General features: G+C 35.7%; 2 protein-coding genes across 10 annotated transcripts; both read right to left on the bottom strand.

Annotated features, from left to right (window-relative positions):
* Positions 1-1137: 1137 nt before the first annotated feature.
* On the bottom strand, positions 1138-27178 carry LOC141432580 (transmembrane protein 245). 9 transcript variants are annotated; one of them, XM_074094212.1, is made up of 16 exons: positions 26692-27178; positions 25716-25862; positions 24377-24605; positions 22526-23093; positions 20535-20706; positions 20060-20227; positions 19853-19864; positions 18242-18434; positions 17736-17753; positions 12823-13007; positions 12247-12381; positions 11878-11974; positions 8145-8316; positions 6710-6889; positions 6141-6169; positions 1138-5724 (listed from the first exon to the last, which is right to left on the bottom strand). In XM_074094212.1, the coding sequence occupies exons 1-15, from the start codon at positions 27052-27054 to the stop codon at positions 6142-6144; spliced, it is 2667 nt and encodes an 888-aa protein (XP_073950313.1). In that variant the 5' UTR covers positions 27055-27178; the 3' UTR covers positions 1138-5724; position 6141. The 9 variants fall into 9 exon arrangements, with proteins under 9 accessions (XP_073950313.1, XP_073950312.1, XP_073950315.1 ...); XM_074094211.1 differs by having other exon boundaries at positions 1138-6169; XM_074094214.1 differs by lacking the exon at positions 6141-6169.
* Positions 9557-11529, bottom strand: LOC141432583 (uncharacterized). The gene is made up of 2 exons (XM_074094222.1): positions 11272-11529; positions 9557-11062 (listed from the first exon to the last, which is right to left on the bottom strand). Exons 1-2 carry the CDS (start codon positions 11431-11433, stop codon positions 9596-9598), a joined length of 1629 nt encoding a protein of 542 aa, XP_073950323.1. The 5' UTR covers positions 11434-11529; the 3' UTR covers positions 9557-9595.

The raw sequence follows: 27178 nt of genomic DNA, 5'->3' as shown, positions 1-27178 counted from the left end.
ATAAAATAAAACCAACTTTAAGAACCCTAGGGTGGTAAAGATATTTCTGCATCGTCTATATCATGGTTTGACATGAGAATCTTGATGTATACCTATAAATAAATATCTGATTTTTAAACAGCGATTTCTATTATGTATGTAGGTACATATATGTATGAGAACTTTTGGTTTTAAAACCATCATCAAAATAACTGTTCTAGGAATGCTTTTTGGTTTTATTGTAACGAATTGTAATTTTTGCAGTTCATTATGCAAACCCGATATATACTGAGCGGAAAAAATCTGGCCCTCAAATGTGTGCAATAATAGATAATTTTCTATGGAGAATGGCTAAATTTTGTGCCGCTGAGTACATGTTTCACCACAACATTTGAAACTAATCCAATATCAACTATTCAGTTCTGTATATCTATGCATTCGTACTTTAGTGACCTTTGCTATCTGAATATCAAAAATCTACAAAATTGGTATACGACCTTGACTAACTTATAAAAGTTGAAAAATTCCTGAACCAATTTTAATGAAACATACCTAAGAACCACCACAAGGAAACTCGCTTTCACGAAAAAACCGCATCGAAATCATTCCATTCGTTTGAGTGCTATAATACCACACTGCCAAAGACAGACTGACAGACATTGGCGTCAAACTCACACCCCTCTTTTTAGGCCGGGGGTTAAAAATGGCCAGTTTACACTTTCCATCTGTATCTATGACTCTGCTCTGCTTTCACATATTACAAAAAATACCACATCATCGTTAAATAAAAAACAATAAGAGGTTCAAATTGCAAAGGAAAACAATAAAGAAATAAACCAGATAGACTACGTTTCGGAAACGGGTACTAATAAGAAACAAGAAACGTTTATTTTTTAAAACCATGTACAGTCAAGTGTAAAAATATGAACTTATTCAAAGTTTCAAAAAAATAAGTACCACAGGCTCTTAGTCCGACGCAATAAGGCCTAGTAGGTAACATATTTTTGTGTGTAAGTACCTACAAATCGTCTCACTGTCACTATGTAACACAGACGACCTCGATAGCCTGCCAAGAGTACTAACGAATCAAGTAATTTTATTATCTTCCACATAATATAAAGTAGGTAGGTATGTATAAAGAAAAAATAAAACGCACTGTAGAAGCAAATAAATATATTATCGTTTAATCTGACCACAATGCGAATATGCGTGTGTTTTCATAAACTAAGATTAATGCAAATATTTGTAATACAATATCATATTATGAAAAAGCTAATCTCATCTTTGGACGATATTTTCTGAACCGTTAAGGGCTTGCTGACTTAATGATATACATATAAATATATTTCTTTTAAGTACTTAACGCATTGTTTCATTCTATTTTTAGTTGTGTTGGAAAATTTGACGTATAGGTAAGATTGTTTTTAAACCAAGCAATACTTTTACTAGCAATGACTAGCTTGATATATAGCTTGGTTTCTGTTGTAGAATTGCAAGAATCATAACTACTGTTTTTCGTTAAGTATACATATAAAACTATTAACATATAAAATGTAAAAAACGCGTATTAATATAAAAGAAATATGTACATTCCAATTCAATAATAAATATTATCAACTATATTACACACAAATGTGTCAATTGGTTATTTTTTGAAGTTGGTACTAAATTAAAACATTATGTATAAACACTATCGAACGCGTACACATACGTTTGTAATTAATATTTATTTATTTATTTGGGAAACAGCATATATGACACAGTTTCATATAAATATAACTTAGCTGATACATAAGCCAAAACAGTTTCCACTTATAAAAAATAACATTTTTTATTGCTCAATATGTTTTAGATCATTAACCGTACGTATAATTTATGGCGTATTGGAAGCATGTTTTTGGCGATCTAGTACTACTACATAGCTAACAGCGTGTTTCAAACACCAAGCGATTTTTAATATACATTTCTTTTCTTCTTCTTTTCAAACAGTTAACAATCAGTCACTATGCACTGGTAACAATATGGTATGAGACAAAGCACTCAACGGCTATACGAATATTATTGCTTGCGATATTCCCGAGTGCTATTCTCTTATGTTAAATTATTGCCGGTAACCGTACCTACTACCCGGTTACTTTGACCAGAGGCCGTATTGCCAACGTTTCTGACGCTCGTGATCGCAATCAGATGACAGATTTCGCATAAAAAAACTGTCATTTGATTGCGATCGCGATCGTCAGAAACGTTAGGCAATACGGCCTCTGGTCAAAGCCGCGGCTTCACGGTGGATGCAAGCCGCTTATCCAACCGAAGCCATTGGAGGTCTATGGGGGAGGTCTACGTCCAACACTGGACGTCCTACGGCTGGTATGATGATGACTGTACTACTAATTTCCTAGTCGTAATTTAAATTATGACAAGCGTTCAACTAGGTACGGTTACCGTCATAAGGTATTTTATTAGTTACAATGCAAGACAGCCAAAACAGTCGTAGGCACAGTTTACAAAATAAATTGTGTCAATTACATAGGATAGGACTACCGTTTCAAGATAATAGAAGCAGTATGTAATTTTCGAAATAATAAAAATCAGGAAACACACTTTATTTATTTATTTTATTTATTACACTTATGTGATTAACTGATAAATCTGATTATAAATTACTTTGCTAATTGAGTTCGTCAGGCGTCTATTCAAACATACTTTAAGGATACCTGGCTGGCGGGGAGTTACAACTCTACAAAGTGTTTGGCAATGAAGGAATTGATTTCTCATATCGTTCCGAACAAAACATATAAAATATAATTTGAGGTGAAACTTTATGACGTTTGATACGTGATATTTAACTAAGTCCCTAATATCCGAATCTCATAGTCTGGGATCATTCTTACCCGTGTTATTACCGTACATAAAAAACTTTTCAGATTAACCTTTAACCTTTTTAACCTTTTTAGCCTTTTCTAGGGTTCTGGAGCCAAAATGGCAAAAACGGAACCCTTATAGTTTCGCCATGTCTGTCTGTTGGTCTGTCCGTCCGCGGCTTTGCTCAGGGACTATCAATGCTAGAAAGTTGTAATTTTGCACAGTAAACTATGCCGACAAAATGGTATAATAAAAAGTAAAAAAAAATTTTTTTAGGGTACCTCCCATAGACGTATCGTGGGGGTGATTTTTTTTTTCTCATCCAACCCTATAGTGTGGGGTATCGTTGGATAGGTCTTTTAAAACCATTAGGGGTTTGCATCAAGTAACCGCACGCAAACAGTGTAAAGCTTGACAAATCTTTTGTTTCCACGATTTATTGTCAATAAATGTTGTGAGTTTGAGTTTATAGCCTGACTAAGCTTTGAACACAGCAATAAGGCTGCGTTTCCACCAGAGATGTGCGAGGATGTGTTCCGAGGAATGGTTCACCATGAACCAATAGAAAAGCATCATTTACTTAACCTTGGTCAGCGCAGCTCTAGTGGAAACAGCTCGACGGAGCGAGAATAGGTAAATGAGGCGCTTCTATTGGTTCATGACAAACTCATTTCTGGTGTAAACGCAGCAGTGCCTACGTATATTTTATTACTTGATCAAAGTAAACATACATTCACTAACTAGCACCATTAGGTTTTTTTGTAGCTAAATACACGGACTAGCCAAGTTAACATTTTAGTCTTAAGAATAGTTCAGGAATAATGTTACGAAAGCGCAATAAAATATAGCAATATGTAATTTATAATTATATCTCAAGTGAAGACAATAACAGTTAACACTTTGTCAAATTAAATTTAAAAGAAAATTATTTCACACTGCGATTTAGCGTAATAATAACATTGTATGTACATTGAAAAAACGAAAATGATCTTAACAAGTAGAAAACATAAAAAAATGTCTCCTAATCAATACCTTTAATTACAATCTCTCATTAGTTCACTTCAAAGTGTAAACAATAAATAAGCAATTTTGAGATTCTTCATGAAGGGTCATTTACATTCAGCATAATACTCGTACTAGAAACAGCTGTGCCCTCGGAATAAAAAAGCACCAACTGCAATGTAAGCTATCCGTCATACCTATATCAACTTTTGAAAAACATAACATTTAGAACCACGCAAATCTCGATGGAACCTTTTTATTCTCAGACGATGAAGTAACCTTACTCAATGTTCAAGAGAAACTTCTTACATAAATGATCTGATTTTTCTTATAATTTGACTGTTTTTTTTTTATTCACTGCTGAAGATTTACAAAAACTATTCAACGAATTAATAAGCCCTTATTTTTTGAAGTAGACTCAAATAGTAATAAGTAGTGTTAGTGTTATTCGCCACAAGCATGCGGGATTTATTGCTCATTTACTATTTGTACTTATTATAGTTGCTGTAAGGTATAAAGTAGATACACCCTAATATATGGCATTCCAGTACAATTTAACTTATTCCTATGCCAGTGGTGTAAGTATCATAATTATCTACCACGTGAGAGATTCTTTATCACCCTAGTGGCACATAGGTATAACGCACATACTACACATACGTACGCACGGCTGCGTTACCTCCAGAAAAGAGTATGTACTAGACTTAAATTTCTTTATGTTAAGCGACACGCGAGTTACGCGGAAAATTTTCTTTAGCTGCAGTTAATTTTTTGTCTATAGATATATCAACTGAGTTGTTTCAGTTTTGAGCAAAATTCTAGGTAAAGAATGCCAAAGTAAGTAATCCAAATCTATTAACCTATTAACATTTAACGGGTCCGTCACCGTCTTAAACTAGAATATAAACTGTACTGAAATGTCGCATGTCAAGTACATTTTAGGTTAATAAAAATAACTCGTGGTAAGTAGTTCATTCGTATACATTTTCAGTTTGTTGAATAGGTATTATGAGAGCTTTAGTCATTTCTATTATTATCTATTCGATCACACTGAAGTAAGAATCATTAAATAAATAAGTTTAAATATTCATAAATAATACTGTAATATTACCCGTTTCATATATCATATCATTTACATTACATCTCAAATGTTCTGTTTCATAAATATTCAATACAACGCTTGGTGAGTTAAGCAAGAAAGTGCTGTGCTTTACACTACTTTGACAGCAATGCGTAATTAGAATGGCTTGATCGATTAAACCAGGGACCATCAGCTGATTCCCAATACCGTTTTGTAAGGTTATGATTATGAGGGTTATATATAAATAGATAACGTCATTAATTTAAAAAAAGCTTTTATCTCAAAATGTATTGTCTTACCTTAACTGTCGGCAATAAATCTGTATGTAAACCCTTTATTGTACAAAAATAAAGAAACAAACATAATTGACAAACATTGAGTTACAAAGGCGAACATATTTCTTTAAGATTATTTTAGCTGCATTGTTTTGAGATACGAGCTTCTTTTATAAAGTAGTGACTACATCGACACTGCATGACTTTTTGTTACTTTGTTCGAATATCATAAGCTCAAACATTGTGGCAGCAGAAGCTTGGCGGAATTAATGAAATATCTTTAACAGTATGAATAATGCATATGAGTACGCTGACATAAAACGAGATGGTAGCTTTGATTTTCGCATTTCGCTGTTGACGTTATACAAAAAGCATTGTTTTTTTTTAATAAACATCTTGAGACTTTGATTTTGAAACAAAGTAAAGAGGTTATAAAAAATTGCTTACAACAAATTGACAGGTGTCAGAGGACGTCTGACTGAGTGTTAGTAGTCCATGCAAGCCCGTCAGAGATAAGCACCGAACCTGTAAATAAATTATGAATTAATTTAACTGTTTCTCAAAAATAACTTCTCGTCGGGGCTAATTATGGTAAAATGTTAAAACATTTAAATTTAGACTATATTTAACCTTAGCCATTTAAGAAGACACATAAACAGATAATCATGGCCAATAAAAACGAAATTTAATATTTGTATTAATGCATGTACAATCTCAAATCCCCACAGCAAATAAACCACAGTTGTTTTAAAAAGCATGCTTTTAGAATTAAATATGCAAACCGGCATGCAAGTTTACACCCACTTAATTAGCACTAAAATAAATTAAATGACATTCACTTAGCTTCGTGTTTTTGTCTTCTAACTTTAGCAGTGCTCAAATGACTAATGACTACAGACAGTGAGTGCACCTTATCATAAAAGCAATTAGAAAATACACACCTCAGTCACAAAAACATCCAAATAACGACCTAAATAAACAAGAATTACCACGAATATCACTTGAATATGCCGAAACAATATGATTAGGTATTTCGTAAGTCAACAGGAAAATAAAAAGTTATTTACAGAACTGCGTAGTGACTTTGATTTGGGCGCGATGGACTTTGAAGAACACGTATGTATATCATAGGCCAGAGGTTGACGCAAAATTAAATTAAGCTTAATAATGTCATTTTACAGCACGCGACTTTCAAAAAGATGAGACCGACAGAATACATCGTTATACGAACCCAGAAGTTAATACACTCTTTTCTTGGGGCCGTCTAAAATACCCTAACTTTACGCAAAATTAAATTAAGCTTAATAATGTCATTTTACAGCACGCGACTTTCAAAAAGATGAGACCGAAGTGTAACTACAGATAGTTAAATAAATAATCTCATTTGACTTAAAAATAGTGACTGTCTTCTGCAAATTCCACGGCCCATTTCTCACAGTAGAATTAAAATCACAAAAAAAAAACAAAATAATATACAATTTTTTGATATTTTTACAAAGACCGAGTTTACCTGACTCGCGAGTGTAACGCAGCGCGTTCCTCTGATGGAGTGTCCCTCAAAAATGTAGAGGAAAGGTTGAGTACAACCATTAGACAACAGAGAAGGAGTGGACCGAGTATGGCACCTTCGGGACCTAAGTAGAATATGCCTCCTGCTATCGCCAAGCCAGTGACATAAGGGTGTCCACCGCTGAAAAAAAAAAAAAAACAATTTATATATCGCAAACTTCCCCAATTTTTTTATACATATAGTTAAGACATTACGGGTTGAAAATAGTTGTGTCAAAAAACGAGATCGCGCAGGTGCCTTATTAGTACAGAGATCGAGGATGCAATTTGGAGGTGAGTATTCGAGCGGTTCGACCGGCCGGTTAAGTCATTACCATTTCACATTTATTAGCACAACGGAAGGACAAGTCGCAAGAATTTTTATCACGCTAGATTAAGCATCGGTATTGTCTTTGGTATTCATAAAAATTTAACACCGAGCATCATCTCTTTTCGCGCTGAATATTTACCCTGGGGTGAACGACCTCAAATGTTATGCTGAACATGGATGTGACTCGGGATTTTGGGAATGGATTACTATTCATAATTAATAATTTTTGTCGAGGGTTAAACTAAATAAACAAAATGAAAAGTTCGCTATCTATAATATGTCACTTATTTTACATAATATACCTACTTTAAAAAAATACTTTAGTTAGATATAAAATAACCCTTAAGCAGAAATTTATTTATATAAATAAACGAAGATTGTATAAAGATAAGACGTGCAAGTCACGTTCAGTTCCTCTATGCAGTACCTACTGTAAATATTTGTGGAAATTGTATTTCACGTTGTTTGTTGTTAATTACTAAGTACTTACATTATATTACTTAAAATTAAAAGCTATTTACCTTTTTATACAGGTAGGTAACAAAAAAACTCGCGGGATTGTAAGTCATATCCATGTTAAGATGTATGGTTTCCTATCTTACTAACTTAGTATAGATTATTATTATTTTCTCTCATCTTGTTATTATATTATTATGTAATATAATATATATAATCAACTGAATAATAGGGCATATTAGGCAAAGCTCTGCGCAGGGGGCGACACTAGCACAAACCGTAAAGAAACCGCATGACGAATCATGACCAAAGAGTATTAATACCTATAGAAATTATGACATATTTATGATGAGTAACAAAATAAATGATATTTACATCGATAGTAGCGATAGAGCTCTATTTCCAAAAAATAATTGAAATAATATGATATTACGGCATCCTCCGGACATTTAAGATACTCAAAAAACATAAACTATAAGCATATGGTAGTGCTGCGCTCTGACAGGATAAAATTGCAGTAATATTCCCTATTTACACGATCTATTCAGAACTTCACTAAAGTATGATTATATCGAAGCAATCACAACGTTTTATAGGAAATCTGACTCACTCTTTGATCTCAGCATATACAGCTGCATCGAGGAAGGCAATAGGAGCAGCTTGAACCATTGGCAGCAGAAGGGCAGCCATAGGCCTTCCCTGGAGCCAGACGTCGAGGGCCGCCGGTATACCAGCCAGGTAAGGGCCTAAGAAAGGCGCGGCACCCAAAACGGCTGCTAACACTGGAACACATAATATGCAATACAATACAATGACTCTTTATTGCACACCAGAAATAGTAAACGATACAAAAAATTACAAGGTAAGCAATAGGCGGTCTTATCGCTTAAGAACAATCTCTTCCAGGCAACCTTTTTAATACTGCTTAATATGATAATATGTTCCATAATAATGTAACGACTAAGAACATGTTCCTCATTTAATACCAAATTCCGATTGAAATCCCACTTTTCCTGTTGGGAAACCATTAAAACCATTATGCAACCGAGTAACATCTGTAACAAATCTACATCAACATCTGGAAAAACTAGATTTGTCGAGAGCCGCGTTTTGCTATCGTGCATAGCACTATACGTTATGCCTATCCAATTTATTAAAAGTGTAAACAAACCGATTTCATCAAAATTCTTGTATAAACACTCACTGGATCGAATCAATAACACATTTATCTGTAATTCGTGTCTTTTAACTAGATGTCTAATCAGTTATTTCACCAAAATTCACTTGATTTCCATATTTATTTTTCATTTGAAAAATCTTCGTCAAAATCTGACGTTATTTCTTGATTGAAACATGTGTACTCGTATAATCTGTAGTAAGACTAGCGTAGAGATGGTGGAAATATGACATTTTAAAAAACGATTAATACGCGGATGAATAAGCGATTTTTATTTACTTTCCTTAAAATTAAAAAATAGTTACTGCTTTTATAATTAATTAAACAGTCTTTGAAATGAAATCAAGTATTGTAAATAATAAAATAGACAAAAATACTTTGATCTATTCAATTAATAAATTAATCGATTACTGAACAGATTAATTATTTTGCAATAGGTTTTAGGTTTTCACATCATTGAATGTCTGTGGTCGGATAAATGGCGTCTTTGTTTACACTTTTCATAAATTGGATCGAAATACAATATACGAACAATATTATTTTATTCGTAGGCATAGCATGAAGTATGCGGTTAGGTCGTTTAATCTATTTATTAATAGACTCGTGGCTTTTTCCTCAGATTTAATAAAGGAACATCCATAGAGGACAGTAAAATACGGAGAGTAGAGGAAGGTAAATATATCACTATTGTAAATTATATTGTTATTAGTTTTTTTTTAATCTTTGATAATGAACCTACTGTTAATATAACTAATTACTAATTAGGTACTAGCATTATAGGTGCTTTGGTGCACACTGGAAGCCTGTAAATGTTAATAATTAATAAATAAATAAAAGAAAAATCATATATGTAACGATCAACTTTATTAGACGCTAAACATAAGTTACGTTTTGTCAATCTTCGGGGGACGTAATTGTGCGTACACATATTTGTAGAAGTCCAAAGCTTTCTGTTTGTCGTAGGCGTTCGTCCTGCACTGAGTCCCTACGCATCGGTTAGTGTACTCAGTCTTCGGTGGAGATTTAGGCTCTTCCACTGGTCTTTTCCGGGAGTTACTAGTACTACGTAAAGTTTCGACAAAATCTTTCGAAGAATCAAAGACTACTTTGATAGTGGTTCTATTAGTCATATTCAAGTGACTGTCGTTTAAGAGGTCATCTTTGTTTATAGCCGTCATAGCAGCACTCGGGTCTCCGTTAGGTCCGTTAGCTTGTCTTATTAAATAGAATGTAGGAGCTGCTTCAGTCACATCCTCTTCGGTGTTAACTTCATTGTTTTTCGATTTCTTATCATTGTAAAGCAAACACATGACTCGAGGATCAAGGTTAATTTGACACATATTACTTTCCATAAGCATCCTTATTATATCTACTGGAAGAGAACAAGGAGCTGCTAGACACGTGTTATTCGCCGGCGTATCTAAAATCAAATTATTTAGTTCTTGATTTACGTTTGAGCTTACAAGAAAAGCGATGTTGTGACATTTACAATCGATTTGGTTGTCTTTGTAATTGACGATCGTGCCAGCACTCTTGCAGCTCTGATAGTCAAAATATAAAGAACCGGATCCAATATTTTCAATCGAATTCTTGGAAAATGAAAACTGCTTTCCGTTTGTCATTTTCTTAGAGCAGCGTACACTTGCCAATGCGTTTCCTTTTAGAGAACGGATATGATTTCTCGATATATAAGTATAAACTGATTTAAATATGAAGCCATCGCTAAACACATCTTTTATCGAGTTGTCAGTGAAATGCAAGAAGTCTGAACTAATGTTCACGGACTTGGTGGGAATATCTCCAAAAACGGTGTTTGACATTGTCACTGTTCTACTCTGGACGGCGATTGCTTTGGAACGCAAGTTATCAATTTTACTGTTGGTTATTGTAAAGGCAGTCAAGCTGAACCCCATATTAGCTTCTATTGCTTGAATTTCAGCATCATTTATAGTGACATTCTCAAATTCGATATTCCTTATTCCAGTAACGTTATAAATAGCTTTTGTGTTGATCAGTTTAATTTTGCTGTTCGCTATCCGTATTTTGCTTAATGAGGTGGTTCCTAAGCATTTAAGTTCAGTATTTGTTACCGGTGATTTAAACATGCCTCTGGGTAAGGATATTATTTCCTGTACATTGTCGATAGTAACTTCAGGTGGTGTTTGTAGAAGTGAATTGCTTGCTAAGGAACCAAATTCTACTGTTGCACAGCTGTTCACCCTGAATGCTTGTAATCGAGACGGCCTTTGTAATATTGAACAATCCAGAATAATCTTTATTTTTTTGCATTGTTGGACCGTCAAACTGGTTATATGGTCGGTGTAGTAGTCTTTCAAATGTATCACGTAATCCTGAAATGAGAAATGTTCTATTTGTAAAGCTTGTTAAACTAACCATTAACATTACTTGGGCGCGTTAGATAGTAAAGGAAGAAACACTAGATTTACATTCATATAATACGTCTAGAATCCCATCGGCCTCTTATTCGTTGTATACCCTAGAAATATGGTTTTAAATTAACAAATAAATATTAAATTAAAGGTAATCTCTAAACACTTACACTGGTGTCCGATGAGCAAGTATAAATGATCTCATTGGGAAGGTTGTTAGCGCACTTCCAGCCTGCGTTCTGGCAACTAGTAAAGTTGATCCTGATGCCAACAACAAAAGGTAAAAGGATCAACAATACAACGCTGCACTTTCCGACACTTTCCACTGTCATTTCTTTTCACCCGTATTACGAGTCGATTCGCCGAACAAAACACGACTGATAAAAATGGCTCACCAGTCGCGAGTGAATATCATCCGGAGATAATTCTTAGCGAAACTCGTGACGCAGAAAAACAATTATTACTTATTTGACCTGATCTGCTCGCAGTGAATCGATTTAGAGGTCAATGACATTTTGGTCAAATTTTGCTAGTGACACTATTGACGAACGTTTTAGAATTATCTGTAATATTTACGTTTGACGAAATGTTATGACCCGGTGTTTACTTTAGTTCATCAAATTTATCATAACGTACCTATCGGTTCGGTACATTTATATTCTGGTTACAAAATTAGGTAATCTACTATTACATCGTAAAATGGGTTGCTATTTGTCCACTTTAAGACAGAAGGTTAAAAATTATGCTGTTTTTCCAAAGTAGTTTCTGAAAGTTACCTGATGGCAAGTAGACAACTTTGGCACCGAACAAATTGTGTACCAGCCAGGTCCACAGGCCATAAAACAGCGCCATTTTGAATGACGCCCTAAACACCTGAAAATATAAAAAATACATTATACTTCAATCAATCATAACATAAAAATAATACACGTTAGTTAGTAGTTGCAAAATGTATATCATTTTACACTTAAACTTGTTTGCTAACGTCGTTCGGAACTTGAGACAAAATATAGGTTCTTTTTTCTTCCTCATTTGATTCTTCAGGAAAATGAAGAAAACAGACAAGTCCCGAGCCACATTAACATTCTGGTTGTACTATACTTGCTAAATGTTAGTGATGCCTAAAAGTTAATACTAAGATATACCTGATTTATTGCAACAGACAAGGCTATGCCAAGTCTAGATCCTAAGTTGGGTTGCAATTGGGTGATGGCCTCGACAGGTTTGTAGAGAGCGTTGCTTGAAGCCAGCAAGTAGAAAAGTGTTGTGAAGAACACTACCTAGAATAAGATGGAAGTTAATTTAGAACGTGAGACGTTAGAACCACGCTTTCAGTGGCGCTACTCTCTGTCTTTCTCTTTCTGTTTTACGCTCGTGGCGTCACCAGCATGCTTGATTTTTGAAAACCTACGTAATTACCAACACACAATTACATTACGTAAGACAGCCGGTGAAATTACTGGCACGTGAGGTATCCCATCTTAGGCCTCTAGGTTGGCAACGCGTCTGCAATACCCCTGGTGTTGCAGATGTTTATGGGCGGTGGTGATCTCTTACCACCAGGAGACCCACTTGCTCGTTTTCCATCCAGTCGAATAAAAAATAAATTAGTTAATTAAACAAGTAAAGTGCCGAACTATTTCATTTAATCTGCTCAAAATTCTACACATAATGATTACGATTTCGAGAGTGCATTGATGTAAGATAAGCTGTCCACATACCAAGTTAATGAACATGTTGATGATGGCTCCACCTCCTGAGAAGAGGAGCGACGTGAAAGCTCCCACCGAGCCAGCTAGCAGCGACACATTGCTGGCTAGAGGAGCCCAAATGCTCGTAGCTATTGCGCTCAGCGTGCCCACATTGGCTTGGACCCAAGCCACGATGCCGGAGTAGTCGAACATACCTGAAACAGGCGCTAAGGAGGGTTTCTTGACATGTGAAATAGCGTTTGTATCGAAAGGTATGTTGGCTCATTTAGTTATTCAGGCCGCCTCATACCTCTGGTCACATTTTTTTACGAATTGGCTTTCGATTATTTGTTAGCGTTCCTATATTTCTACCACATAACTAAAAGACTATCAGAATCTTGGACCATTTTTACTGAAAAGTTGGGAGAGGGACCAATCCAAGGGAATAAGGCGGTTGAAACGCTCAAACGGCTCGAATGACCCTTTGATCAATCACAAACGTGACCTCACCACACTAGCGCCAACTGTCACAGAATCCCTGCTTCATCTAGTTTCGTCATTAGCAACCTAAACATAGTAGCTGGGCACAGTTTTCCTCTGAGAATGGAGGGCCTGGGAGATGGTTCCTATGGAGGCCAAGAATACTTCGAGAATTTCACACACACACTGTAGAATTGCTTCGCAGGTGTGAGTAGGCTACGCTTCTTCGAAATGGTTGTGGTCAATTTCAAAGGTAGCATAATACATATATTTTTGATATTTTTGAGGTGTAAGCCCATTCAACCCAACCAGTAGGGTATTACGGCGTTTTTTGTTTTTGTCCTAGTCAGTATATGCATGGGCATAAAATAAAAATAAATATCATGGGACACTTGACACCAATTGACCTAGTCCCAAACTAAGCAAAGCTTTTACCTACGCTTGTAGCTTGTACTATGGATACTAGGCAACGGATAAACATACTTATATAGATAAATAATAATAAATACTTAAACAGATATTAAACATCCAAGACCCGAGAACAAACATTCGAATTATTCATACAAATATCTGCCCCGGCCGGGAATCGAACCCGGGACCTCAAGCTTCGTAGTCAGGTTCTCTAACCACTTGGCCATCCGGTCGTCAAATTCATCATCAGCATAAGTTTACGTTCAGCAGCAGAAGTGGACGTCCAGTTACGGTGCTCAAAATGATCTACACACGACTCTACTGCAAAAGCAATAAGATAGTGCTTCGATCATTTTGAGCACAGCACCAGCTCATCTTCTTCTGCTGCTGACTGTACAGTCAACCAATCTGAGTAAATAATTTTATTTGTCTATAACATTGTTTATCGATTGACGTAAAATATCATGGTTCTGTTGTGACCTACAAACTTGGTTGACTGTACATTATACGGGTGGATTTAGGTGTTGGTCCAAGATACAATGATCGTAAATCTTGGATACAGATATGACTATATGTGCTCTAAAGCCTGTGAAGTGTATCTTATCAGAGCGGAATATTAATGTTTGCATCAAAATGAATAGTTTTTTTTAATAATTCCCAAAAACTAACAAATAAATCCTTATAAAGCAAAGTAACTGCGGTATTGTATTAATCAAGTTCAATGCTGGTTTTTTTTGTACCCCACAAACCACAAAACATAACGACTTTTCTAAGAACACAATGCCGAGGCGACAACCGCGTTACGCACTATCTACGTCATTATACGTGGTTACCAGTTCAAAGAAATAAAAAGCAAGCTCATTTTATGAAATTATGACCTACGTCAGTTTTATCGTTTACGTCTGTATGACACGCAAAGAAGAAAACGAGGCCCTTACCTTAAAAGGCCCATAGAGTATTCATCCAGACATATGGAAACGCAAAGGGGTTTTGAGTAACTGATGATGTCTGCTTGATAAAGAGGAAAGATTAGTATTTTTGTATTTTTGGATGTTTGTTACCAATTAACTCAAAAACTACTAGACCGATTTTAAAAATTCTTTCACTATTTGAATGAAGAATTATTTCAAAGTGCCATAGGCTATTTTTTTTTAAATTAGGGTTCCGTACTAAAATTTCAATAATGTAACTCAGTGTAAAAAGTGTCAATGAAACATCTTTCATCGCATGCGCTGTGGAAACTATTGATGGTAGAACAAAAAAATATTCTACAATATTAAAGAATATATCAATATCTACAAAAAACTTCGCGATACCATATGTCTAACTATTGTAGTTATGTCACTATAACTACATTTTTACATTTTTAAAGTTGACAGAAATGCCGACTAAAATCAGACCATGTTACCCCATACCTTCGTATTAATCCTTATCAAAATAAATAATTTTATATTCAAGACGGTTTCAATACCTGTAGCTGTATTACTTTTTAAATTATTCAAATCGGACATTCCATTCAAAGATATTTACGAAATTAAAAATATCAATCTAACCAAAAAATGCATTTACTCTACGTTGACGCGCCCCGGCTTCCCGCGGGTCGGGTTCGGGTGTAGTTTTTGGGAAATGGAGCTGAAAAATGTGTGTAAAGTGCCCTTGATTCCAGACCTTTTTAGAGTTCTGTGCCCAAAGGGCGATAAAAACGGGACCCTATTACTAAGACTCCACTGTCCGTCTGTCTGTCTGTCAATAGGATGTATCTCATGAACCATGATAGTTAGACAGTTCAAGTTTTCACAGATGATGTATTTTTGTTGCCGCTCTAACAACAAATACTAAAAACAGAATTAGAAATTAAAAAAACCCCGACACACAAAAAAACGCCGACAAAAAACGGCACCAAAAAGACAACTAAAAAGTAAAAAATAATTATGCACTACCTAACTGTTGCCCGCGACTTCATCTGCGACGAATTCGTTTATCCCTTTCCCGCGGGTACTACGCTGATTTCCCGCAAAATTAGCCTAGGTTAATTTAGTATAAGTACCTAGTAATATTTTTAGGGTTCCGTAGCAAAAATGGCAAAAACGGAACCCTTATAGTTTCGCCATGTATGTCTGTTTGTCTGTCTGTCTGTTTGCCTGTCCGTCCGTCCGCGGCTTTGCTCAGAGACTATCAATACTAGAAAGCTGTAATTTTGCACGAATATATATCTATGCCGACAAAATGGTACATTAAAAATTTCAAAAAAAATTTTTTTTAGTGTGCCTCCCATAGACGTAAAGTGGGGATGTTTTTTTTCTCATCCAACCTTGTAGTGTGGGGTATCGTTGGATAGGCCTATTAAAAACAATTTTTCGATTCAGTGATTTGTTTGCAAAATATTCAACTTTAGTGCAAATTTTCATTAAAATTGAGCGACCCCCCCCCTCTAAAATCTAAACCGGTGGGTGGAAAAATTTGAAAAAATTTAGGATGGTAGTAAGTATATCAAACTTACCAGGAAAACTATAACGGTTAAGTTTTCTTGAGAATTATTAGTAGTTTACTCGTAAGAGTAAATAGCAGCCTAAGGTATAAAATATACCTAAACTTGGAATCCGTACAAAATACGAAATCCTTAGAAAAATATTACTTAATTTTTTCGTAATGGCTACGAAACCCTATTGCGGGCGTGTCCGACACGCTCTTGGCCGGTTTTTTTTTATCTAAGCTTCGTCGGTGTCGGGGGATCGCTAATTTTTTTTGCCGTTTTGTGCTAATGTCTAATGTTGTATAGGTATGGAACGCACTTGGCCGTTTTTTGGGGTTGCTAGTCCTACTAATATTATAAATGTGAAAGTTTGTGAGTGAGTGAGTAAGTTTGTTACTTCTTCACGCTGACACGGCTGGACGGATTTATTATTTAGATGAAATTTGGCAAACACTTAGTTTATGACCTGGATTAAAACATAGGATACTTATTATCCCGAAATTCCCACGGGATTGTGATAAAAGCTCGAACTAATAACCACTGGGCTTACAGTCATGAAATACGGTATGTAGATAGTTGGACATCTTGAATAACACATATGCTACTTTTATCCCGATATTTCCACGGGATAGGGTTAAAATCTCGAAATAACAACCGCTGTGTCATGAAATTTGGTATGTAGATAGCTGGACATCTGGAATAACACATAAGCTACTTTTTATCCCGATATTCTCACGGGATAGGGATAAAATCTTGAAATAGGTAACAACCGCTGGGCTTAGTCATGAAACTTGGTATGTAGGTTGCTGGACGTCTGGAATAACACAGACTACTATTTATCCCGATATTCCCACGGGATACCTAGGGATAAAATCTAGAACTAATAACCGCTGGGCTTAGAGTCATGAAATTTGGTATGTAGATAGCTGGCCATCTGGAATAACACATAAGCTACTTTTTATCCCGATATTCCCACGGGATAGGGATAAAATCTTTAAATAACAACCGCTGCGCTTAGAGTCATGAAATTTGATATGTAGATAGCTGGACATATGAAACAAAATAACAGATAGGCTACTTTTTATCCCGATATTCCCACGGGATAAGGATAAAATCTCTAAATAACAACCGCTGGGCTTAGTCCTGAAATTTGGTGTGTAGGTAACTGGACGTCTGGAATAAAACATAGGGGATAAAATCTCGAACTAATAACCACTGGGCTTAGAGTCATTATGAAATAAGGTATGTTGATAGTTGGACATCTTGAATAATATAGGCTACTTTTTATACTGATATTCGCACGGGATAGCAGTTTAATACATCAGTGCGGGATAGGGATAAAATCTCGAAATAACAACCGCTGGGTTTAGAATCATGAAATTTGGCATAGGTGTTTTAATTTAACGTCAATGAAAACCACGATGTAATTTTAGGGGATTCCCACGAGAATTTAATAAAATCCCGGAATTTCAATTCAACTGCTGTATCTAATGATTTACGCGTGCGAAGCAGGGGCGGGTTGCTCGTAGGTAATAAAGCAAATAACGCCTCAATATCAAATAAGAATTCGCGTACCTACCTTTACCTTTTGCCTCATCTGCATTTTTCATCAGGTGAAGGTGAGATAGGGGGCAGTCACGGGTCAGTTTTATGTAAAAAAAGAAGATCGTTTTATAATTTATCTACACCCATATAGTAAATCCTCAATTATGCGTTCAAAAACCATAGGTAATGACCAACATTACGACATTGGATTCTATTATGAACACGGCTGTATTGTAATGGTCATTACGATACAGATTTCATACATCATTACAGCAGCACATCGTCGCGCGCGCAGCGGGCGCAGCTCGTGGGACAGACATACCTACCTAGTTCTGCAGTTAATGCAGGTCAATGCAACTGTACGTAATTAGGCCTTAAAACACTCATGTGGGCTACGCCTCGTTTAATAAACCCACACTCGTGTTTTCAGGACCCCTATTACGATACGGTTGCATAAAATACTATTGCATTGTTCTCTTTTACATCGTCATCATTCATGACAGCCTCATTCAGACCACTTCGAAAAAAATGCGTACCCACCTGGAGTATTCGAGATGTCATTGACAAAGTTGTCCCATGAGTCTTGTACCGCCGAGCCGTCGACTTGTGGCCCAACTTGCGGTGCGAAATGGCCCGAGACCCAACTCTGGTACACGCGGTCCCATATCTCGAGGATCTGTTCTTCTACCCGCGCTATTTTATCAGGATCGCCTTCTTTGAGGATACTCCTTACCTGTGGACGTCAGTGAGTGAGTACAGGCCCTATACTACGAAGTGCAAAATTCAAACTTCGTATCTTGCCGTCCCGCAGACGCTTAGATTATTTAATACGAGAGTGAAAGGAACGGTACGATACGAACTTCGATTTTCGAACTACGTAGTAACCCCCAGAGCTCATTCGCGAATGCAGAGCTCGCTCAAATATGTTGTATGACTGGCCGACACAGAAAGCCAGTAAAGGTCAGATTTGCATTATAAATATTACCTATAAGGTTAGAAACATAAACTAAATATGGTAAGGCATGTATATGAATGAATAAAATAGCTGCAATTTAATGAATTGAGGAATCATGAAGTTATTTAGTTTAAATTTATTGAGATGACGTCATGTTGTTACCGTCTATGATACTTTTGTAGTTACGAGAAATCTAATGACGTTCAAATTTATTTTTACTAACACTTGCTAATAATAGTACATTGTGCATTAAGGGGCGTAAGAAGGGGAGTACTAACGAGAATCTATTAGAAGGCCGACGCCGGAGGCGGAGGGCTTTTAATGACTCGAGTTTGTAATCCCATTACGGCTCGTGATACACACAATGATTTCCATCACATTGCCAGGAAAAAAATGCAAAAAACTTAATTATTTTGTGTCTAAACACTTCACAGCTCGGCAAAAGAAAGACACTATGAAAACAACTGAATAAAATAATGGCTACCCGCTACAACAAAATTCGAAAATCGAAGTTCGTATCGTACCGTCCCTCTCACTCTCGTATTAAATAATATTTGCGTCAGCGAATCGATACGAACTTCTATTTTCGAATTGCGTAGTAAGTCCCTGATTGTCACTTTTTTCGTGTCGTCTACCATAGATACCTACCGCGAAGCGAATTATTACATGCTAAAAAAATATTTACTTAAATATAAAAATAACGAAGTTTCATGATGCGTGGAATTTTTTTATGGTGTACAATTGGGCGGGTACAGTACAGACAGCCTTTTCGCAACGTAGCGTTTGGCAACCTGTTTGAACTATACGTAAATCCATAACTCCCCCCGTGAACAATTGAGGCTAGAGTTGTGGATAACGCTCATTTTCGACTCGACTATATTTGACAATTAAATTGGCTTATTTTACGCGTATGGATGCTAGAAACCGTCTTTGCGGCCTTTGAGTCGTTAAGCCTCGAGAGTCTTTAGGGTTCGAGTCTTTAAGCCTTGAAATGAGCGTTTTTCACAACACTAATTGAGGCCATTGTCCTTTAGTACACAGGCATGAAATAACATCACTGACGAGCAAGTGTGATGAAAAATAAATTAAACTTTAGGTTTAGGTTAAAGTTATATTTAAACATAATATTTGGTTCATATTGTAACAATGGGGTACCTTTTATCATAATCATAATTATTAGTAGCCTAAATACTTACATATCCTTGCACCTGCTCATCCGAGGAAAGCATATTTTTTTAAGAAGCGTTAGTAAAATTTAAATGTTAGAATTGAATGATAGTTGGGCAACTCGAAAAGACTTAGCGGGAACACTCATCTAAGCTCTAATAAATAGTGTTATGTATTACAGTGGCGTTTTAGCCGATAAACCAATCTGTATATATCTACAATTAATAAGTACTCACGCCTGTAGATATCCCTTCCTTTCCATAGGTATATGCATTATCAATGAGTGAGTCAAGTTTTTCTTCCCAACCTTCAGGCAAATAAGCGTGCAGTTCACTGTTCTGTACAAATGTGCTGTTCAGCAAGCTTCCACTCAATTGCACTACGACAATCGCCTCCGAATATATCTTAAAATAATGAAGAAGATTAACATTACAGTCACTAATTAATACAAACATAAATTATCTCTTGACCTTTAGCTGTGCATGATTCGATGTATAACTAGAATAAGTTTTTATTTAAAAAAACATTTTTAATATGTTTTTTGCTGGCTGTAGGTACTTTTTGTTTACTGTAGTTGCATTGTCATTCAACTTACATATGTAAACCTAATTTTAAGTCAATCCGGCTATTGAAAGTGGGTCTTTAACTTGCAAGGTTTGATCAAAATGAACAAACAAACAGTGCCAATTAAAGAAAAGCTTGTATACAGACCTGTATACAGATGAATACTGTAGCGAAAATAAGGAAGGATATCAGGCCTATAATGACGATGCACGTGGACACTGTGTCTACGGAGCCGTAGGCCACATCGCGGATACTCTTATTACACGTTGATATAATTTTTTTCGATCCGCGAATGTGTGCTGGTATCGCCGCCGATTGTCTTAAACATAAAGTAGCAAAGTAAGTAAGTAGGTAAGTAGTAGTAAGTAAAGTAGGTAAGCAGTATAGTAGAAGTAAGTAAGTAGTATAAGTAGTAGGTAAGTGGCAGTAGTGAAGTAGTAAGTTAAGTTGTTTATTGACTTTGATTTTATTTTGGATCTCTTCAACGCATTATTATGTCGCAACTGCATGAATCGGGTCCGATGAAGGTATACCAACCAAGCTTTTAAATTTAAATATATGTTCTCAGAAATTGCGCATTATTAAGTATCAGAAGTCATAAAGAGTTAATTTAGAGTCAAGGTAATTTTGTTCGAATAAGATAGTACATAACGAGGATGCAAAGTAGTATTGCGCAACTGATAAGTAGGTACGAGTATATACCTCTATCTACGAACAAATAAGAAGTCAGGTAACTGTTAAAACGAGTATATACCTCTATCTACGAACAAATAAGAAGTCAGGAATTGTAACTGCGTTATAAAAATGGACCCTAAGTGTCCTGCACTAAGGCGCGCATGCGCGTCATTTAGTTTTGACTGACATTTATTTTGCAAGTTTAGTGAGCTCACGTCAAATTTTCGCACTTTTGATTGTGAACAGCTCTAAATTATCATGCCAACGTGTGTTATGAAGTGGCGCAGGAACAATGCAAAATTAAAATGTCCAGGGATCACTTTCCACCAGTAAGTAGTCGTAAAATTAGATTTACCTATATTCCAAAATGTTCAAATACATTATCAGTTGGAGATGGTCAGTATTATGCAAAATCAAGTCTGTGGTCTATGGCTCACATAATGTAAATGACAGTTTCCTCACCCCTCTTCATACTTTCTTCTTTCCTGTATCGCCCAAACAATAGGTACAAACAGTCTTCATATTTTTCACGATTTATAGTGTGAATAATTATACGATACAATAGTTTAATGTCAACTGCTCATCACCTTTTACGGAAGATTGCTTTTTCTGATGCATAGACGTTCATTATTCAAAAGTCCTGGTTCTTCACCACCCATTCCATTTCACCATATGCATTACGAGGAGCATAAATTGCATAGAAACTGTGTTAAAATAATTAAACCCGTGAAATACTTGTCATTGAGTTGAGTAGTACCTAACTCCGGTGGTCAACTGTGGTCTGCACTTGTCTTAATAATTAGTTCCACTTCATCAAATGATGTACCTACTGCTAAATATATCCAAATTACCATAGGTGTCCCTACAATATTTGAATAGTCGTCTCGTTTTCTTTAGGATCCAATTATCAGATCCTGATTTTGTGCCTTTGGGACTTTATTAGAGGTATTCCTATACAAACGAGATTTTTTTTTCAAATCGGTTCATAAATGACGGAGTTCTGAGGTAACAGCCAAAAAAAATACAACCGAATCGATAACCTCCTCCTTTTTCTTTAAGTCGCATAAAAAACAAGCTGTCATTATCAATATATGACACGTCATTGAAACGTTAGATGTAAGAAGTGATCCGTCTGAACACCAGTCGTCTATGTAGTTTATCTACTGACATTGCATCACGCGAGCCAACCAATCCGTGCTTTGTTTCTGAATTTTAACCAATCAACAAGCACGTCTATTTGCAACCTTGAAATTGATTCTTATTTGAATCATACATAAGTCGTTGTGGTTTTAGGTATGGCCACTTTTTGTGTGGAATTTGTTCTGAGTTACGCTTCCTGACTTATTATTTATTCGTAGACCTCTATATACTACATGCAAGTCTGTCTGCAACCTTGTCATTCCAGTATAATTATAATCTACAAAGTTATTTTCATCTTGTAATCATAATGTTTATTACCATACCTGTCAGACCACCAACATTTGACTCTGCTCATGACGTTATTGTAATGATTTTCGCAGAACAACCACACACCGAAGAAGTCTAACAGTCTCTTCAGGACATGGATTGCCAAAAAGAACAGCATAACTGGCAGCAGCCATATATGTTTCCACACCAGCATGCAAAGGCACCCGAAGAACAGAAGCTTGAAATACAAGGCTGTTTCATCGTCACTGTTGAAGTTGTTCTTCATATAATTTTCATCTAAAGATCTTTGCTTGAAAGATGCAATAAGGCGATTTTCGAAAGCGGACTTCGTTTTCGTATTCGATAGTGGTAAGGCTGATAAGGTTCGCGTTTTGAACAGCATCTTGGCGTGCCGAGGGGAAGCGTTAGTCTGATCACTCTCGGCCCAGCTGCCTCTCTTGACGGCGGCATCTGGTGTCATCGGGGAAGGAGTGTCTTTCTCAGGAGTTGACTCCTGCTCGCTGGCACTCTGTTCTGGCACTTTCTCTTCAGGTGTGATTGCATCTTGGTTATGTGTGTTTGTAAGTACTTTATGGATAGCAACGAAAGCTGACGTTTCAGGATCTAGAAATAATATTACGTGATGTATGCGTTTAGACGACCGGATAGCCTAGCGGTTAGAGAACCTGACTATGAAGCCTGAGGTCCCGGGTTCGATCCCATGAAGGGGCCGACAATTGTGTGAATAATACAATTAAAATTTCGTTCTCGAGTAATATGTACGAGTATTAGTCTACATAACTGTACAAGCTATGTTGAGTTTGCGACTAGGTCAATTGGTGTTAATTGCCCCATGATATTTATTTATTTACTTAAAATTCTTTACACTCTAAATTTGCTGAGTAGGAAAACAATTCTTGAGATGAGAATATGTTTTGCTCCCAAGATATTGTTATCCTACTTTGCCTAAGAAACATACGTATTTACCTACTGGTTGTCAAGGTCTATGACACATCATAAGCTGATTCACTCCATTCCGAGCAATGGTGTTCAGTTAGATATCAGTTGGAATTAATTCACAGAAGGCGCGAAATTTTCGTTTGATATTTTTTTATCATGTAATTTATAAATAATTTATTGAATCAGGAGTTACTTTGCAGAGGTCCATTTCAATGAACTAAAAGATTATTTTCATGTAATTTATGATGTTTTTGGATTTCATATTTTTTTTAAAGAGGGATCATTATGATGATACACAAAATATTAGATTTTTTATCATGAAATTGATGATGTTTTTGGACTTAAGTACTTATTTTACTTAAAAGTAGAGGGATGATTGCATTATTTGATATTAAAAGATAACAATATGCTTGGCGCAGCTAAGGCGAGAATTAATAAGCGTTTAAAGTTTAAAGGTAAATTATTACCTACACCTTTCAACTTTTTCATTATACAAACATAAATCCCCCCTCCATTAATCCCTGACGCAAAAAGAGAGGTTTTATAACTTTGACGCCAATGTTTATCTGTCTGTCTGTGACATCATTGTTCTGAAAAAGATATACCAATTTCAATGCGTTTTTTTACAGGAAAATGAGTTTCCTTCCAGTGGTATAGCTATGATTTTGATCATGTTTTTGAGATAGGTACTTATTGAATTATGAAATGACAATGTCAGGGCTTCTTTGTCAGGTTATTACTACATCCATAGTAGGTATAGGTAGTGCCACGAGAGTTGAAGTGAATGATTACACACACAGCTACATGAAGAGCTGATTGCATAAGTAAAAGGAGAATGAATGAAATTAATGAGTGAATGTCAAAATCCTGCTGCCATTACACGACTTGTTCTTGTGTGCGTGAACTCAACTTTTGTGGCACTACCTAAAGCAAATAGTTTAATTTACCTTTATCCAGCAACTGTTTATGAACATCTATAACTTCCAGCGCGAAACCAGCGACACACAACCCTTGCAGCAGTACAAACGTGTAGACCTGGAGGGATCCAGTTAAACTGGCCAGGAAGCTTGTGATGACCAACCACAAAAATTGAGAGGTTGCTTTAAATATACTAGCTCTCTCCGGCCTCCATAGTGTACAAATGCTTATTAAATAAGCAAGAGCTATTGTTAGAGTCTGTAAAACAATATTATAAGATACCTACCTAAATACTAAATACGGGACTTATCATGCTAGTAATATTTACCTCACACAATATGTACTACTATTACTACTACACTTCTTTACTAGCGTGATAAGTCCCATAAGTATTTAGCTATGAGTGAAAATCACGAAAGTTTCAAACATTATATTATAAGATTATTTAAGTGGCTGTAGGCATGACCACAACAAGTCTACAAGGCAAGTCCGTCAACATGTTATAACTTTTGAATTTGAAAGCGGTTCCCGCTTTAGCGTCCAGTCGATAAAGCAGTTTGTCGTGCTTGTTCCCTCACTCTAAAACAGATGGCGCTGTGACAACGAACTTCAGAGCAATCCGCCTAAACAAGTAATTACATGTATGGAACTCAAAGTGATAGTGCGACGGTCTCTGCTAACAAAATTGTTAATAAAAATAGTTTGTGACAAGATTTTGCACCAGAAAGTAACTTTATAAGTAATATAAGAACCATATCGAAAATACAAACTGAGACATGGATGCACAGAAAAACCAGAAAAAGAGATTAGCACTGGGAATCAAACCCAGGTCCTCAGCAATCCGTGCTGCGTGCTATAACCCCTACACACCTGTTTACATATTACAAAAAAAAAACTTTTCTTAGTTGGGACAAACAATTTTATAACATTTTGTTCTATCTACATAAAATGATGTGAATCAAAATGAGACATGAGAGAGTATGACATTATTATGAATAAAATAATTTAATGATTTTATTGGTTAATTTTACTATATATTTACCTTAATTATGGCTTTGGCTGTGGTTTTCCTTTAAACCTTGATTTTGATGAAAATATACAAGAACATTTTGGTATTTAAGAACCAATTAGGTATGATTATTTTGAGACTTATTTAAATAAGTAGTGGTGAGTGTTTGACACCAGTAAGCATAATTTACAATAATCACTGTCATCACTACTAAGAAGCCTAACTGACACAAATTTATCTTCATTTTTAGCTTATGGATAGTAAATTAAATAAAACAGTTATTTGTATTTTTTTTTAGTTAGCAGGACCACTAATTTTATTGTAATTGGATTTATGGATAAGGATTGACATTTACTTACAATGTATGAGCTACAGAAACTGATGAGCATTGTAGTTGAAAAGCCGATGAAGCTACTCAGTTGCCAAAATAAGCAGAGCAGACTGCGGGGAATTGCATTGTACAGCCATGGAAAGATAAATATGGCTGACAACAAGCCTATCACAGTCTGAAAAAAAAAACAACTTTGTAAATGTGGTAAACATAGGAGTTAGATTAACATGTTAATTGCGGCAATATTATTAACCCCTCGTATGGTGGATTCTAGTCTCATCTGTTTTAATAAGAGCAAAATCTGCTGATTAAAAAAAAATACAAAAAGATAGCCTTAAATTTTACACCGATCCGTGCATCAACATACGAGGGGTTAAGCTACTTTCACTTTGTGCTGTATTTATTAGATAACTAGCTGTTGCCCGCGGCTTCGCCCCCATTGTTTTTTTCTTCAATAAAAACCTTCTCCAGAAAGTAACAAACACAACAAAAAAAGAGTTAGCAAAATCTGACCGGTGGTTCCCAAGTTTTGCGCTTAGCAACACATTTTACAATTCATTTTTATTATATAGAAGATTAAGACTTGTTTCTTAACTTTACTGTGCTTTGCAGCATTGTAGCATCAAATAGATCTATTCAAGATGAGTATGTTCACATGCAATTTGCTCACTCGAGGTAAGCATTTGTCATTGTTTTTTATTATAACACAATTAAATTACCACTAAACATATACACCCTACATGAGCTGTTTTTATATAGGATAATCAGAAGTAAATTAAATAAGCAAAATATTATGACAGATCCCTTTGAAAATAATAATATGTTATTCACTCTTTCTAGTTTCTTCTGACAAAATATTGTTTACTACAACTGCATTCAAGTTTTAAATTCGTTTTATTTAAAGGATTTACTACATATTTTTGGGAATGAATTAATGTAAACAGCACTTGTAATCCAAATTTAGGTATAAGCACTGAGTAGTTTAGTAAATTATAATTTATTACCTTGTAATGTTCTATGAACTGGTGTCCCACAGTATCTGAAGCGACATTCACAACATTCACAGGTAAAATCATTAAACCAAATATCACAGATGTGTTGCACTTCTCCAAATCTTCAAACCATGATTTTAACTTCTTGGATAGTTTGTATTTGAATGGGTGCAGCAAAGAACCGACTAGCAAGGCCCAAAACAAAGGTTTAAAGAACGGCTCCAGTATAAGGAACAGTACATAAACAGCGGCACAGCAAACAACCAGGATAAATAGGGCAAAGGCGTTATAAAACCCATGTTTCATAGGCTTCTCATTCCCTTCAGATAGACCGCCTATAATGTTAAAAATGTTCTCAAACGGTGACTGTTGCATTATTACGTAATAATTAATTATTTAAACTTAAATTAAAACAAAAAAGGACCGTGAGATCATAGTTAAAAATATGATTATTCGATCACTGATAAAAAAATCGTTTCTTTGACTTTATGACGTTTGA

This window comes from Choristoneura fumiferana, chromosome 11 (assembly GCF_025370935.1).
Source record: "Choristoneura fumiferana chromosome 11, NRCan_CFum_1, whole genome shotgun sequence".
NCBI lineage: Eukaryota > Metazoa > Arthropoda > Insecta > Lepidoptera > Tortricidae > Choristoneura > Choristoneura fumiferana.
The sequence above is the reverse complement of the archived record's forward strand: the minus strand, read 5'-3'. Positions and strand labels throughout refer to the sequence as shown.